The sequence below is a fragment of the Oryzias latipes genome, chromosome 24 (assembly GCF_053564925.1).
Source record: "Oryzias latipes strain Hd-rR chromosome 24, Olatipes_Hd-rR_3.1".
Lineage (NCBI taxonomy): Eukaryota > Metazoa > Chordata > Actinopteri > Beloniformes > Adrianichthyidae > Oryzias > Oryzias latipes.
This window is the reverse complement of record NC_136260.1, coordinates 18,031,446-18,046,695: the sequence shown is the minus strand read 5'-3', so window position 1 is coordinate 18,046,695 and position 15,250 is coordinate 18,031,446. Positions and strand designations below refer to the sequence as shown.

The window sequence follows — 15,250 nt, the reverse complement described above, 5'->3', positions numbered from 1 at the left end:
GAAAGCATGAAAATGAGGAAGAGACAACGAAAAGTTTTAAAAATATGATTAAATAGCTCAAGTTGATCATTAGTCTTCCGCCAGGTAAAATAGTTCCTTCAAAGTGTCTATGTAGAAGCAGGCAATTTCTTTTGTGTATAAATACTAAATGAAAGTTAAACATTTTACATGTTTGATGTTTAATATGTAGTTTGGACAAAAAAACCCTCAAATTTCCAAATTAGTTTTCCAAAATTCAAAAATATATTTTTGCGCTTAAAAATTTACAGCTTGTTCAAAGGATGAAATGAAGAGGAACTGCATGGATTATGTGGAAGATAAGGACACTGCTGTTGCAGATCTCTCTAGCTGCCAAGCGCCACCTACCGTTGACACGCATGCGCCTCACCTGTGCGTACGTGTTCATGCGCACATTGGTGCTCCCCACTTTTCTGTCCCCCCTGCAGTCAAACATTTGCGGGTCCGAGGATTCAAAGTGGGAGGTGGATCCAAGCAGAGTCCAATGGGACGTTCAAGGAACAAAGAAAAAGTCGGGCTTTACAGTAACTGAATGGATGTGATACTCCACGAAAGACCCACATGTAATAAGAGTTCACAAACATTTTAAATACGTGTGAAAATAAACTAAAAATTGATCCACCGAGCACCACAAAATAAAATAAATTTACATTGTTCGTATAATTCCTTTAAGAAACACTTCACATAAGTTAGCTATCAATGCAAAAAAGGCTCAAATAAATCTGTTAACATGATTTGTTTTGTCAGTATTTATCCAATCAATAAATGTTTACTAATTCCTGATTGTGTAAACCAAATATAAAAAAAATATTTTAAAATATATCCCAATATTGTATTTTAAAACCCAGTCAGCCATATATTGTTGGTTTAATTCAAGTTTTCCGATTCTGCCTTTAGGAATGAAGAAATTCTTTTCTTTAAAAAGTTATTTATTGTGGCTTTTCGTTCAGTTTCCCTTTAGGAGGTAAACAGTAAGCACAAGTCAAGAGGTAGAAATCATAACTCTGAAACATTAAGGACTGATATCACACTCCCAAAAGCCCTCCATGCATTCATGAAATGCTTTCTTTTTTTATCACGTCCACACTCATTGCAATACTGTCTGTCAGAATTCTACATGTCAACATTGTTTAACATCGATGTACATAATAAATAATGTGTTCAGTTGGAGCCTGCAGAAGATGCTGGAACAACCCTTTAACCTTTCACCGATCAAACCTCGTGAGTAATGGCTCAATCAGAAAGGCAGCTCCTATGTTAAAACTACAAATACGGTGCATCTTTTTTTAAACTGCGTGATTTTATAGTTTCGTTTAGATACTGATGGGCTAAAAAGACAAAAGTAAACAAAGAAAAAAATGGTGTAGTAATGGCAGCAGTTATACTTTTACAAATATGTCAATGTTTGGGATGAAACAAACAAAAACAGCACAAAAAAAAAAAGGTTATTTGACCCAGGAGATGTTCAGACAGCGAGCGATGAAGGCGTACGTGTCAGCCACCTCCTGGATGACTTTGCTGGTGGGTTTGCCGGCACCGTGACCCGACTTCGTGTCCACGAGGATGAACAGGGGATTTGTCTGCTTGGGGTTGCGGCCCACAATGTGCTGCAGGGTGGCGATGTATTTAAGGGAGTGGAGAGGCACCACCCGGTCATCGTGATCTCCTGTGAGCAGCAGAACGGCAGGGTACTGGACCCCGCTGCCTTCTGGGACACGGATGTTATGCAGTGGAGAGTATCTGGAAAAGAGAGGCAGCAAGAAATGAGGAAAAAAAAACACTAAAAAATGTTAGCTATAAGGGAACTGTTAGTCTGCATCTCCTCAATTTTAATTACCGGTAACTAATTTTATGGAAAAGTTCAAGTTAAAGAGAATATTATTAGCAAATAGTTAGCTCTAACATAATAAAAAAAATCATCTGAGGTTTTGTCATGCTCTTCTCTGGACATGAGCTTAAAAACCAAGATTTTTTTTGCTAGGTTTTAATGACATTTGTTTTTCTTTGTTATAGGACGTAGGAAATAAACTGGACATGAAATCAATAACTCTGGCAGCTGACTTGTACACCCATGAATTTTATATTCTAAGAGCGCCATGCGGTCTGGAGAGCACGTACTTGATGAGCCAATCGAACTGCTGTTTGTTTTCAGAGCAGCCGAAGTCTGTGGTCCAAGCGTGGCCGATGGTGAACTTGTGGAACTTCAGCATGTCCATGACGCCGACCTGAGCTACGGCACAACCAAACAGTTCAGGTCGCTGATTGACACAGGCCGCTGAGGGGAGAGCATCACGCCACACAGTCAACGACTGGAACTATTTAACAATCCCTATTCATCTGCCAAACCATCCATACCAACGAGAAGGCCACCGTTAGAGCCTCCATTTATAGTCAGCTTGGATGGAGACGTGTAGCCCTCCTTTATGAGATATTCAGCTGCACATTGGAAGTCGGTGAAGCAATTCTGCTTGTTTGCAAGCATACCAGCTAAAAAAGAAAAGCAAAGTATTAATGTGAAGGGCTTTAGCTGCAGCAACACTAAAAACTGGTTTCACATGTTTCAATTCAAAATCCTAAAGGATTGAGACCTTTATGCCAGGTCTCCCCGTACTCTCCTCCCCCTCGGATGTTGGCCACTGCCAGAACTCCCCCCAGATGTCGGACAAAGATGAGGCGGGAGACGCTGTAGCTGGGTGTGATGGAGATGTTAAAGCCACCGTAGCCGTACAAAAAACCCGGATGGGAGCCGTCCAATTTGATTCCCTTCTTGTGAACAATAAACATCGGGATTTGAGTGCCGTCCTTGGAAGGATAGAAGATCTGAGCAAAACACAGAAGGCAGAGTTCAGAAAAATATACATCTTTGTGGCAGAGAACAGCCAAGGAGGACAAATACATATATATATATCTATATCTATATCTATATCTATATCTATATCTATAGATATAGATATATCTAGATCTATCTATATCTATATATATAGATATATATATATATTTTAATTTAACTCTTTTTTTTTTTACCAGGAAGTCTTCGAATACACACTCAGAGAGCATTGTTTGTTAAAGCCAACAAGACCATGAAGAGAATTATCTCTAAAAAGTTAAAACAGCTTCTGTTAATCAGGGTATGAGATAAGCTTTTTCCTCACATCTTGCTCTTTTGTGGTTGAGCATTACTTTGTAAAAAGGAAATGGTTCAGCAGTTTTGTGGATCCACATCCTACTTTCTCTGACTAGGTTGCACATGACAAAGTAAAAAAAAAAAAATGAAGGGAGTCTTAATGTTATCATGTAAATGCTAAATTACGATTAAAACCATCTTGACTGAGATAATTTAGGGAAAAAAGGAAATTTTTCCTAAAGTTTCCTAAACTTTAAAAATACATGGAAATGGAATTTTACATTACAATAAGCTCACAACTTTTATGACCAAAACCATCATTTGATGAGAAGTTTACATTGAAAACTAAATCCATTTCTAAGAAAAAGTTCATGCAGGTAAAGGATATAGAAACTTTTCTGTTGAACATTTCTGTATGCAATTATTTATTTATTTTTAAGTGAATAGAGCTTTTGCTGAAAAGCTAAACTCCATTAATAAAAGGACGATTCTGTTGTAGAAGCAATAAATGAAAACAGAAAAAAAAAATTATATATACATACCCTACAGTCTAAACATTGACCCCTGGAGAATCTGATTTCTTACTTTTAACTTTCCAAGTCACATTCGTATATAAAATCATAATCCAGTGCTTAGTTTGAATATTCAATAACTGTAACAGTGTAACGTTTTCATTCTTGATGAAGGTTTCAGAAGAAGTATCATAGCTGCAATCCTTACCTGGGTGGTCTGGTAGTCGGATGGGTTGAATCCTTTGACGGTAACCTCTCTGAATACTCGAGGCTGCAGCGGATCCTTTGTTAGGTCACAGTGGTATATGATAGCTAAAATACAGAAAAAGGAAAGCATTTCATAAGTTGTGTTTCAATAATCTTATCTTTTTAAAAGTTTTAATTTAGTTTAATTTAGTTTTAATTCCATCTTTTTCTTTTAAACTTTTAGTTTTAAAATCTCAAACAAAAGCCAATAAATAAATACCACTATTTTGGAAGTGAGAACATCACATTATCCAAAAGATTGAATTTGTCAGGCTTTAAAAGATTTATGAAAAAAAAGATTTATAAAAATGAACTTTTTCCTCTGTTTGGAAGCTTAACTTCATAAATCACTAAAGTTTCCCAGGCAACTCACAGATAGCTCTTAAGTGAAAAGCAAAATCATTTTGTCTAGTAACAACAAAACAACAACAACAAACCTGACCCCTATCGACATATTTTGCTGCTTCTCTAGAAATTAATACATCTACACACTCAAAGGTCAACAAAAGGCTGTCAGCTTTTGCAGCTTTAAAGTTTTTGTGTATAGCTTGGGTGGAATGGCATTTTTCTGTGGACTGTAGCAGACTTTGAGGTAAGATCAATGTTTCTTTGCTCCTAATAATAGGTAATAATCACATCAGCATGTTGTGCTGTCCATGGTCCTGAATACTATAAAGCCTAAAACATTTCGTCTAATTAAGATTAAATATTGGACGGCAGGTTAGCTCAGGCGGTGGAGCAGGTCGTCCAACAACCGAAGGGTTGGCGGATCGATCCCCACCCTCCCCAGCCAAGCTGTCGCCCCCCCGAGCGCGGCCAGCCTGCAGCCCACCGCTCCCCGCAGGGGATGGGTCAAAATGCCGAGAAGAATTTCCCCATTGTGGGATAAAAAAAGTATCAATTATTATTATTAAAAGAAAAAGACAGAGTATTTTCAAAATATAAGAATCAGAAATCAGAAAAGAATAAAAAATGCTGTTTTCAACTATTCAACTGCTCTTCAATGAAAGAGAATATTTGCAGTTTAGTACCTGGAGACAGAAAAGATGTAAAATAGTAGAAGATCTCAGAATCTATTTTTCGTCCTGTAAAACCCACAATGGAGCCAACATCAAGAGGAAAGGTCCTCAGCTCCTCCCCTGAGCTCAGGCGGTACATCTTCAACATGTTCTTGACATCGTGGAGGAAACACACGAACAGAAAGCTGGAGTATGTACATGTGGCAAACACTGCAGGGACGACAGGAAAAGGGGGCAGAAGAATTTAAATATGGATCTGGAAGCAGCATAATGATGCTACTATTTTGGTAGTCCAGGTCACACGAGTATTCCACCAGCTCACCAATGACGTCTTTGTCGTGCTGAGGGACGAGCTCCTTCCAGTTGGTTTGCTCAGGAGAGTCAAAGTTGATGTTGATGAGTCGGTAACGCGGGGCGTCCAGGTTGGTTTTGAAAGTGAACAAAGTGCCTTCATTGGTCACATATTCGTACTCTGCGTCAAAGTTGTCGATTAACTTGACCCATGGCAAAAGCCCTGAGAAGACACCAGACTGGTTTTGAGTATCGAGGACATACAGAAATAATAGGTTTACAGTTACAAATATGGGCTAAACATCTTTAACCAACGTCCAATTTGATTTGAGTTCAATTCACAGTTTTACATTCTGACTCCTGATGCTGGGATTTGAAATATTATTGATCAAATGGCCAGGTTTCACTCCAAAATATTTTATTTTAGTTATAAAAAAAACTAACTGACTTAAAGGCAACACTTATCATTAAAATTATGAATTCAGATTCAAAAACAGGAAAGTTCATCAGGTTTTGCGTGAATTCTTTTTGCCATTATTTATTTCATAAATCAACATCAGATCTTATATTTTTATTTTTAATTTGATACATCTATTTTCAAGCTTAGCTTTAATTAAAAGCACAAATTTGAATGTAAATGTACCTGTAATACCCTCAGGAGACTTTTGGAGGTCACAATACCATAACCTGTTAACGGGATCACAGCCCTCTCTGATGGAGAGCAGGACGTAGCGCCCATCATCTGATACCTGCGAAAATACAGAAATGTATTTCAAATTTCCAGATTGCCCCTTATTGGGATTGGTTGAATTTTAGTTTCGGTATACCTCTGCACCACTCATCCATTTGGGGTGGTCGGGAAACTCGGCACACAAGATGTCCTCAGACTGTGGCGTCCCCAAAAGATGATAGTACAGCTTCTGGTGAATGTTTGTGGAAGTCTCAGTGCCTGAAAACAGCCAGACATTAGAATGATCAATTTAAATTGGCCAACCTTTGGTTAATAAGCCGACTCATATTTGTCTGACCAATAAGCTGACATACCGTCACTTTTCCCCTCCTGGTCAGGGTAGGAGTTGTAGAAAAGACCCTTCCCATCATGAGTCCAGGACATGCAGCTAAACTTGACCCGCTCCAGGTGGTCCTCCAGAGGAAGGGCACCATCAACACGTAGAAAGCGCATCTCCACCCAGTCGGATCCGCTGGCACTGGTGCCATACGCTAGATATTCGCCATCCTCAGAGAATGCATAGCCTTGGAATAATCAAAAAAAAATCTAAAAATGTTTAAATTGTTGCTGTAATTCTAGTAATTAAATTTAAAGGAAAGTGGGTTTGTACCTCGCAGAGCTACAGTCCCATCATCAGAAAATGTGTTTGGATCTAAGAAGACTGTGGGTTCTGCCTCTAGACTCTCCTGAACATACATCACACTCTGATTCTGAAGACCTGTGTTGTAGAAGTGAAAGTACCTACCGTACAAAACCAGAGCACAATTTTAGAATGATCACACAGGATTCACAGAAATGTACCGGTAATTCTTTATAGTGGAACGATGAAGAAATGAAAACTTGGCATAAAAGAAGTTCTCACCTGTTTCCCCGTTTGAAAGGACAGCTATACTTGGGATAGTCATACAGTTCAGTCATGCGCTCCTTAAAGAGGTCTCGCACCTCACAACCCTCTAAAAAGGGCAAAGTCAGCTGGTTCTGAGCATTGACGAAGGCCTGGTGGATAAATCACAACAAAACGATATTACCATGCCATAATTACTGTTGCAGTTTTCGAAAAATATAAAGGTACAGAAGAAAGATGACTTAAAATGTGACAACACACATGCAGTTCCCCTTTTTACTGCAAAAAACTTACAGAAATAATATAAAAGCACTAAAACAACTATAGAATCATTAAACTAATTGTGAAAAGGGATGAGAACATTATTAAAGAGGGAGCAGTGGTAATTTTTATCTGTCTTTTTTTTTAAAAGGGTAAAAAAATGTTTTTGAGAGGGTTGTGAAGTCTTCAACTTTAGAAAAATGGAAGAAAAACAAACAGCTGTACAGCAAACAATTGTACAGCACTTTGTAATCTGGATTTCAAAAAGTGCTATATAAATAAAGTTGATTGTTTTTATTATTATTATTAAACAGACAAAACAAGAATCTACCAAATAATACAAAAAATGACAATAATAGTAATAATTTGTGGAAAATATTCAATTTTTAAAATATTTTTCATGTGCCAGCAAAACCCGCTATAATAAAACCAGAGACCTTGGCTTTCAGATTTTGCTCCTAGCAATATTTGGAACATTCTCCTTTACAGAGTGTTTTTAAAATCAGGTCAAGGCTTTTTTATTTAGATATAATTTTGTCTTTCACTCTCTGTTTTACTTTGGTTTTACTCTGGCTTTTGCATTGTTGATAGATGTTGTTTGTAAATGAGTGATCATGATTATTTGTAAGAAGTAATTGTAACCACCTAGTGAGTCTTAACCCCCCCATATTTAAACTAAATACATTTGCATTAAGATAATAACAAATAATCTTAGAGGGTTACCTGGGTTTTTTCACTATCCGGGTCCTCCAACCAGCTGTATGGATCCGGTATCTTCGAGCCATGGTAGGTATCCACCTAAGACAAATAAAGCAAAGCAGGTTTAGTCAAAATAATTAGTTAGTTAGCATATTCTAGTCGATCGAGTTAGTCAGACAGTACGCAGAAATGTTAAATGATAAGTAATGAAACACAAATTACAATAAAACATGTCGACTTGCTATCCTTTGCTAAATTAACAAGCATGCTAACAAAGAAACCGCTTTAACTCAATGAATGAAAACACTCCCGGCTACCTAGCATGCTATGCTAGCTGCGGAGTCACATCACTTACTACTGCTTCGTCACGGTAAGCCTGCGGATACTGGAAAGCCATTTTTGAGGTTAGCTTTCTGGAATGGCGTAAAATATATAGAAGATTCGGTGTATTTAGAAGGGCTTTTGAAATTATCCTGTAAATCATTCACTTGTTGGAGCTTCTGTCAGAGGAAATGGCCAGCTCACTCATAAACAACAAAGCACACGGAAGGATAAGCGCGTTTGTTGTTTTGTGGGTAAGACATTTCTAACAGCGCCCTCTTTTGGCAAAGCGTGGTAATGCAATCATTGAGAATCTCCGCTTTGTTGAAAGGTGTACATTTAAAAGAAATTGTACCTTTCTTTGTTTAACATTTACAAATAATATATCTTTACCATCTCCAGACATAGTTAATGTTGTTTAGTTAATGATTATCTGGTCATTATTGTTGGTCTCTAAGGAGCCCCATCAAATCACTAGAGTAGTCAAATGAGGTTTTGTGTACCCCTGGGAGCTTCTTGATGTTTCCAGGCAAAACTTAGAACCAAAATAAAATCCGTAAACAATCTAAAAAACGTGTCTTCTAACACAATGCTTAATCAAAGACAGGCTAAAATAAATTTCAGGTATTTCATTTTTGGTATTTCATAAAATCTACATTTTCTGAACTATCTAGTAACTTTTCAAAGCCCTTCCTTAATGATGAGTTAACCTATGGCAAGTTATAATGACCATTTTCATGGCTGTTTCATTTCGGATTTGAAGCTTTTGTGTATCATCCAATGGCAATGCAGATCTAATTTCTGCAGAAGGCTGAATGGCTCATTCTGAAATGAAATGCATTGCTAGCATACCTCTGCCAATCAGACAGTTAAATTATATGAAGGGACTTCCGAGACCGATGCAATGCCACGCAAACGTCAGGAAAACAAGTGGATGGCTGCACAACAAATTTTAAATAGCAATAGTATTTATTAATTCATTTTTTCCCTATTATTCTCTGATTTCAAAAATGTTTCGGAAAAATTAGGAAATTACTCAAAACCTTTGATCATGCAAGCCGGTTTTAATTCACTGCACTCAAAAAGATGCCCCCCCTTTTTGTGCATCACAAAATAAATAACAAAAAAGAAGATTTGTGGATCTCAAGTTTGTATACTGAGGGTTATTCAGGGTCTCAATGTTTTCCTGTCCCCTTGACCCTAAAATAATTCTTTGATAAACAACAGAAGTCTCCTTCTGGTTACTTTTTCCTGCAAAATGGAAAAGAAAGTCAAACTGATAAGCGACCCCCCCCCCCCCCCCCCCATGACAGTTCCAAGGAACGTGTTTCACTGTGGACCTTCTGATCATAGAGCTGTCCTGCTTTCCTGTATTTGACACAGAGCTGGAATGCTCTGGCCATGTCGGTGTATGAATTGCACCTCCTTTTTCCTTTGTTTTGCTGCATTGTCCTGGGCCAAAAGTGATCTGCCCCCCCAACCGTCGGAAGCACCTGCCTCCGTTCCAAAGGACAAAAAAGGACGACCACCTGTTGTGCTTTACTACAAGGTTATCTCTGTCAAAAAAATCTTCATGGCCTCACTCTGACCGGTTCCTGTGAAGCAGTGGACTTTTGTTTCTTTTTGTTTTCCGCCTCATAAAATAGTTACGCAGAAAGCAAGCCGTTGATCTGTCTCATACCTGGACTACCTCTAGATTCATGTCACCAGTTAAACCAGTTTTAAATCACAAAGCTTCAGTGACACGAGTTTTTGATCAATCAGCAGTCTCTTTTACATTTGCACAAAAGCTTTTCACACGTTGGCCCACACTCACAGAGATGATACTCGCAGGGAAAAATACTCATTGTGTGCAAGTTTATTATGATTTTAATCACATTTTTGGGTCATTTTGATTCTTCTTGGCCTACTTTTCTAAAATTATCAAACCAAAAAAAGCTGTTATTAAATGTTATGTGTTTAGCTCACGGGATTTTCCAACTGTGGAGTTCTGCTTTGTCAGTCAGCCTCCTAATTTTCCAGGTTACTTAAATAACTTAATTACAGTTCCTCCCCATGCATGTAGGTCAATTTAAAATGTAGAATAACCCAGACTCTGGCCCCTTTTATGTGCAAAATTACCATAAATTGATCATTTATGTTGACAGCAACCACTGGCAGCACAAAATGAACAATAGATTTTTTATTAATTAGTAAATAAATAGAATTAGACTTTTTAAGTGTTGAATCTGGGCATTCATTTTGAGTTACATAACTCGAACAGTTTTAGACCCAGAAAAACAAGCTTAAACATGTTTCCTAAAACGTAGTTACACATAATAAAACAAAAACTCTTTTCTTATTGCCAGTTGTACATTAACCGTTTTCAACCTGGAGGCATTTCCTTCTTGACAATGACTCTAAGCTGCAACATGAAAAAAATATATGTGCACAGAATATTTTCAAAGAATGAGGCAACACTGAAAGTCAGGCGTCTGCACACCAGCAGACAGATGAAATGTGACTTCCTTTTTCTCCATTGAGCTGTTAGTTTCAGAGTTTCATTCTAAGATACTGAAGCTAGTCAACACGTGTCGTAAAAAAAAAAGTGTGACCTAAAGCCGTTTGTGTTCAACTTTAACCGGCTTCATTTAATTTTTATTTAGTCCAATGACATCATTTCGTATATCAATGTCCATTTTTTTGTGAAGTTTGAACTTTTTCAAGTTTATTTTTTGGTTCTTCGTGTGTCATAAAAGTGGCAATCAAAACACAGGATGACATGTTCGCTTGAGTCTTTGTGAGTTGAAGCAAATAATAGGAGTTCAGAGACACTACACACAGCAATAATTAAGATGCTGTTAAACACAGAGATAGCACGGGGCCGCTTCCTGCCTGGCTATCATTAGCTTGGGTCTGGACAACAGCGGGGCAGTCTAACCTGAACCCTCAGATGTCCTCAGACAACAGGATGTTATTGCAGATCCAGGTGGGGAAATTACACCACACATGCAAGATGGATGGGGTGGCTGCAACAAATGATAGGAAATGCTAAATCCATGCGACGGTGCCCTTTTTTTTCAGTCCTCCTTTACAAAACAGCCATTATAAATCTGAGCTGTGAAAACAGGTTCAGTTTTCAACCACAGACAGCGTCACTCCACTTTGAGGCAGCGGTGCACTAACTAACAAGGTTCTGTCAGTGTCTATTCAGACACAAAGGCCTGATTTCATTGAGTAGAAAAAACAGGAATAAAGGCCACAATGAGACACAGTCAGTCACCCTGGGGGGGAACAGGAGTTTCTCATTGTTTGTGCTGATCGTGTTGAAAAGACACAGAGTGCTCCAGTTACCCAAAGTCAACTTGTTGAAAGACCAGAGATAAAAGGGTGATTAGAAAAAAGAAGAAGATCGTGTGTCGAGTGTCTTTGATTACTTGTGCAAGCACTATGTCATATTTACAGTCCTCTAAGTCATGGCGTTAGAGAATAAAGCTGACGTCACTGTCTGAAAATAGACCTTTGTCTTTTGGTCAATTCACACCCCCTTCCTTCTTGTCAAACTTGTCAGTGCTCTCTTTAAACCGAAAGATTCAGACATGCCCAAATTATATTTTTACAGAGATGCCATCAACATGGACTATCTCATGTCAGTTACGTTTGGAAAGGGGATTTAACATTTACTTCAGCAGGAAAATTACTTTATTATTTCCTCTTAGTCATTACGCAGCACTGCTTGGCAGCTCTCGCCCGTCATCGTGTCTCTTTGAAGCTTGCCTGCTTTGTTTTCTGGGAGGACGAGTGAGCAGGAGGGAAAATGGACATTTAGTTTGCGTGCAGACACATATTACCCTTTAAAAATGCAAAACAAACATGTGCAAGTGCGCCCTGTAATTTTGAAGTTGACATGTGCACTTACAAAGGGGCACCGGGACCCTGTTAATAACTGGGAGGGGGTGACAGCAGAGACAGGTGGAGGACAGGGCTGTCTGACTGGTCCTGAGGGGGGAGCGTGAATGAGTCTCTGGCACTGAAGGAGATGAACAGACAGACACAGCGGCTCCTTCGAGTGTCAGTGATGTTGTCACCAACTGGCAGTAAATTTCCGCATTTTACGAAGGATGCTAGTCATAGCTCTCTTGAAGCAAAAGAACGTTTAACTGAAGCATAAAATCCGCATGAGGATTATAGAAAGGCATGCTTGGTGGTTATTGTTATGTTTATGAGTAACGTTGGAATGATAGAAATCAGCTTACCGAATTCAAGGCACAAACTTCCTGCTGCTCATCTGAAAGCTTAGGTTGGCCAGTTTTCAACTTCTGTGCCATTTAAAAATGTCCAAAAATGTGAAAAAATACTTCACAGTGAACCAGTGTGGAAAGGATTGACTCCTTTCATACATTTTTCACTTCCTTTGCTGAAAAATATTTATTTCAGGATGATTTCCTCATGAATAAAACTACCTCCAGTTCTGTCTTTTAATAATTAAACAACTGTCAAGGTGAGCTCCGTGACACTATCAATTACAGTAACCTCAGGGAATGGCGCCAGTTTAGAACACACACACAATAAAGAAATAGGTGCATGAGAATACGTATCCATGGGTTCAAAAGTCATCCAGGGCCTACCTGTCTGTCTTTATTTTGGAAATAAACTATGTGTATCTATGTGAGAGAAGGAGAGTTAGGGGAAACCCTATCAGGTGACAGGTCAGATCATTTCCAAGCCTGTTTGCACGGCAAGTACGCAGAATTATGACAGGAATCTGAGAGCCATGACTGAGACCAGCAGCCAGAGATACAGGAAGGCCTTCGTGTTATTTTTGCACGGATTTTTAACGATTTGCAGAGGCACTTAAGGGACTGTCTGTTTGCACAAGCTGCTATCTGCACAAATTTGTGTGCATCCTTTCCGGATCCTCCTGTTGGTCATTATAACTGTCTGGCTTCGTAATCAGGAGGAAGACAAAACAATGAAAGAAAGAAGCATTTTTTGCAGACAGGTTTCTTGGGTCTAATGGAATTTTTTTAGTTCAAAAATCACTTCAGATCTAAGGAAATTGTGTAAAACAACTCATAGATTATGTAGTATGCAGTCGTGACAGTTACTTCTTTGTTTCCTTCTCAATCATCATCATAAGCTGAGATGGTTGAGAGTCGAATGAACTGGATTTGACAAAAGCATGCGTGGGAAAAAGGAAGCCCTTTAAATGCCCAAAAGGGATGTTTTTTTCTCTTTTGCATGTGATGAAATCAATGGTCAACCACATTTAGCCCACTTCTCAGCACATTATACTGGTGACACTTTGCAGCCACAATGTTTCAGCAAATGAGTTTTTCTCAATGATTGTCTTAATCAGAGTTTCGATGCAGATTTAGGCCCTTAAATCAATTTAATGAATGCACTGAAACTCTTTTTCCTCTCATCTGTGTGGGTGGTTTGGTCAGGTTTAAAAACAACATCTGTTGTAGGGTTCAACATTCCTCCCTGACCTGAATCCACCATAATAACTCTTGACTTGTTGACAGGGGATCCATAGCTACTGATTGACTAAGTAGGTGGTGGATAAGGTGTAACACTCTCTATTCATATTTACACCTAAACTTTAAAAACTGGATCAAACCTGGAATATCACATGCAATACATTGAGCAGGTTTATTTTTGCCTGTCATTAGTTGGAGGTTATGCACCAAAAGAGAAGACTGACTTCTCCAGCAGCAAATAATAAAAAACATTCAGACATTTCAGATGTTTAAGCTTGATCGTGCCATAAAAAACAAAAAGTGAAAGAAGTGGAGGCTGGGTGGAAACATTCAGTTGCAACTAGAAAATAGATCATTGCCCTCATCCTTTGAGGGAAGGTAAAAGAAAGGAGTTGTCGCTTTGAGTCCCTTTACGAGGAATGACTTGGGGCAGGTACAGACCTAAGTCTGGAAATTGCAGGGTTAAAGCAACCTGTGCTGAATGCAGGGGCCCCCAGAGGCACCGTCAGCTGGAACATTCCTGTGTTCCAGTTTTAAAACTGTGGTGACTAATTGTTCAATCTACCAATCTACTTTTAGGTTCAGTTCTTACAAAACACAAGTGTACTGAAGAGGGATGGTAAAAATGCCTCATCCTCAAATACAACAATATTTTGAGAAGAGTGTAAAGCTGATAAGTGAAAGTTGAAATAAAATCGAGCCCATTGTTCAACCTTCTGAAAAGGAAAATATCAGACGCACGCATGTTTGAGACAAACACACCGATGATTCCCCTAAATGTACTTCCTTGTACAAACAGCAAACAACTAGCAAGGTCAGCCAACAGGCTTGTTATTCTTGATCTTTGTAGGGACAAATCACTGTTCTTTGTCCTTTTGTTGCAGCCATTATCATGTCTAGGAAAGTCATGTCATCATTTTGCAATTCTAAGAATGTCAACGTCCAATTAACCAGCCAGGTGAACGCACCTTCAGAAAAATACACCCACACATGACCATAGACCAGAGCAATCCTGCGACGAATCTTGTAATAAACAACAACAGCCTATTCTGTCATTCACGGGGAGCCTTTAAGTAATACAAAAGTCAGTTGGGTTCAGATAGAGGCATTGGACAGGAAGAGGAGGAGTTGGAAGAGAGAAGAATTGAATAGAAGGTGATGAATGAGATGACTCAGGGCGAAAAGGAGAAAAAGAGGATAGGATTTTAAATTATATGGTGGCTCATGTCAGCAGTTGTGATAAGTGGCTTGGACAGGTGTGGTGAGCGGGACAGGAACCGTCAAAAAGACAAAAAAACTATGAAGTCTGTCATAAATAGAACCAAATTCAGCAAACATCAATCCACCAGGCAGGTATTCTGAGGTAGAGAGAGTGAAACAAGTTGAAAGTGCCAGTAAATGGAGTCAAGCTGTCACCCTGCTGAGCTCATAGCAGCTGGACGCGTGTCAAGCGCATAGATGGCATGTCTCTATATTCATGCAATTCTGGTAATGACTGGCGCTCTGCCAATGAAAACGGTGCTTCTGGAGAAAAATAACAAGAGAGACAGGAGGAAGGAGGTGTAAGGTCAGACAACAGCCACAGATGTGAATGTGCTTCAAGATCAAGCGTCATCAGTGTCTCTTCCCCATTTAGATGGACTTCAGACAGGACACTCCTAAAAGAATTATATACATATACATATACATATATATGTATTAAAACAATATAAAGCTTTAGACC

General features: G+C 38.8%; 1 protein-coding gene across 1 annotated transcript; it reads right to left on the bottom strand.

Moving 5' to 3' along the window:
* Window positions 1–929: 929 nt before the first annotated feature.
* On the bottom strand, window positions 930–8,327 carry prep (prolyl endopeptidase). Its single transcript, XM_004083459.5, has 14 exons — window positions 8,100–8,327; window positions 7,769–7,843; window positions 6,803–6,936; window positions 6,551–6,681; window positions 6,255–6,464; window positions 6,038–6,159; window positions 5,854–5,959; window positions 5,242–5,433; window positions 4,932–5,129; window positions 3,863–3,966; window positions 2,607–2,838; window positions 2,374–2,505; window positions 2,137–2,293; window positions 930–1,758 (listed from the first exon to the last, which is right to left on the bottom strand). Exons 1-14 carry the CDS (start codon window positions 8,226–8,228, stop codon window positions 1,464–1,466), a joined length of 2,217 nt encoding a protein of 738 aa, XP_004083507.1. The 5' UTR covers window positions 8,229–8,327; the 3' UTR covers window positions 930–1,463.
* Between the last annotated feature and the right edge of the window lie 6,923 nt (window positions 8,328–15,250).

Coding starts and splice junctions, on each gene's coding strand:
- prep (XM_004083459.5), bottom strand. CDS start 8,228: ATGATTTACAGGATAATTTCAAAAGCCCTTCTAAATACACCGAATCTT. Junction 6,937..7,768: donor CGGATAGTGAAAAAACCCAG/GTAACCCTCTAA, acceptor TTTATCCACCAG/GCCTTCGTCAATGCTCAGAA. Junction 6,682..6,802: donor CCTTTCAAACGGGGAAACAG/GTGAGAACTTCT, acceptor TTTGTACGGTAG/GTACTTTCACTTCTACAACA.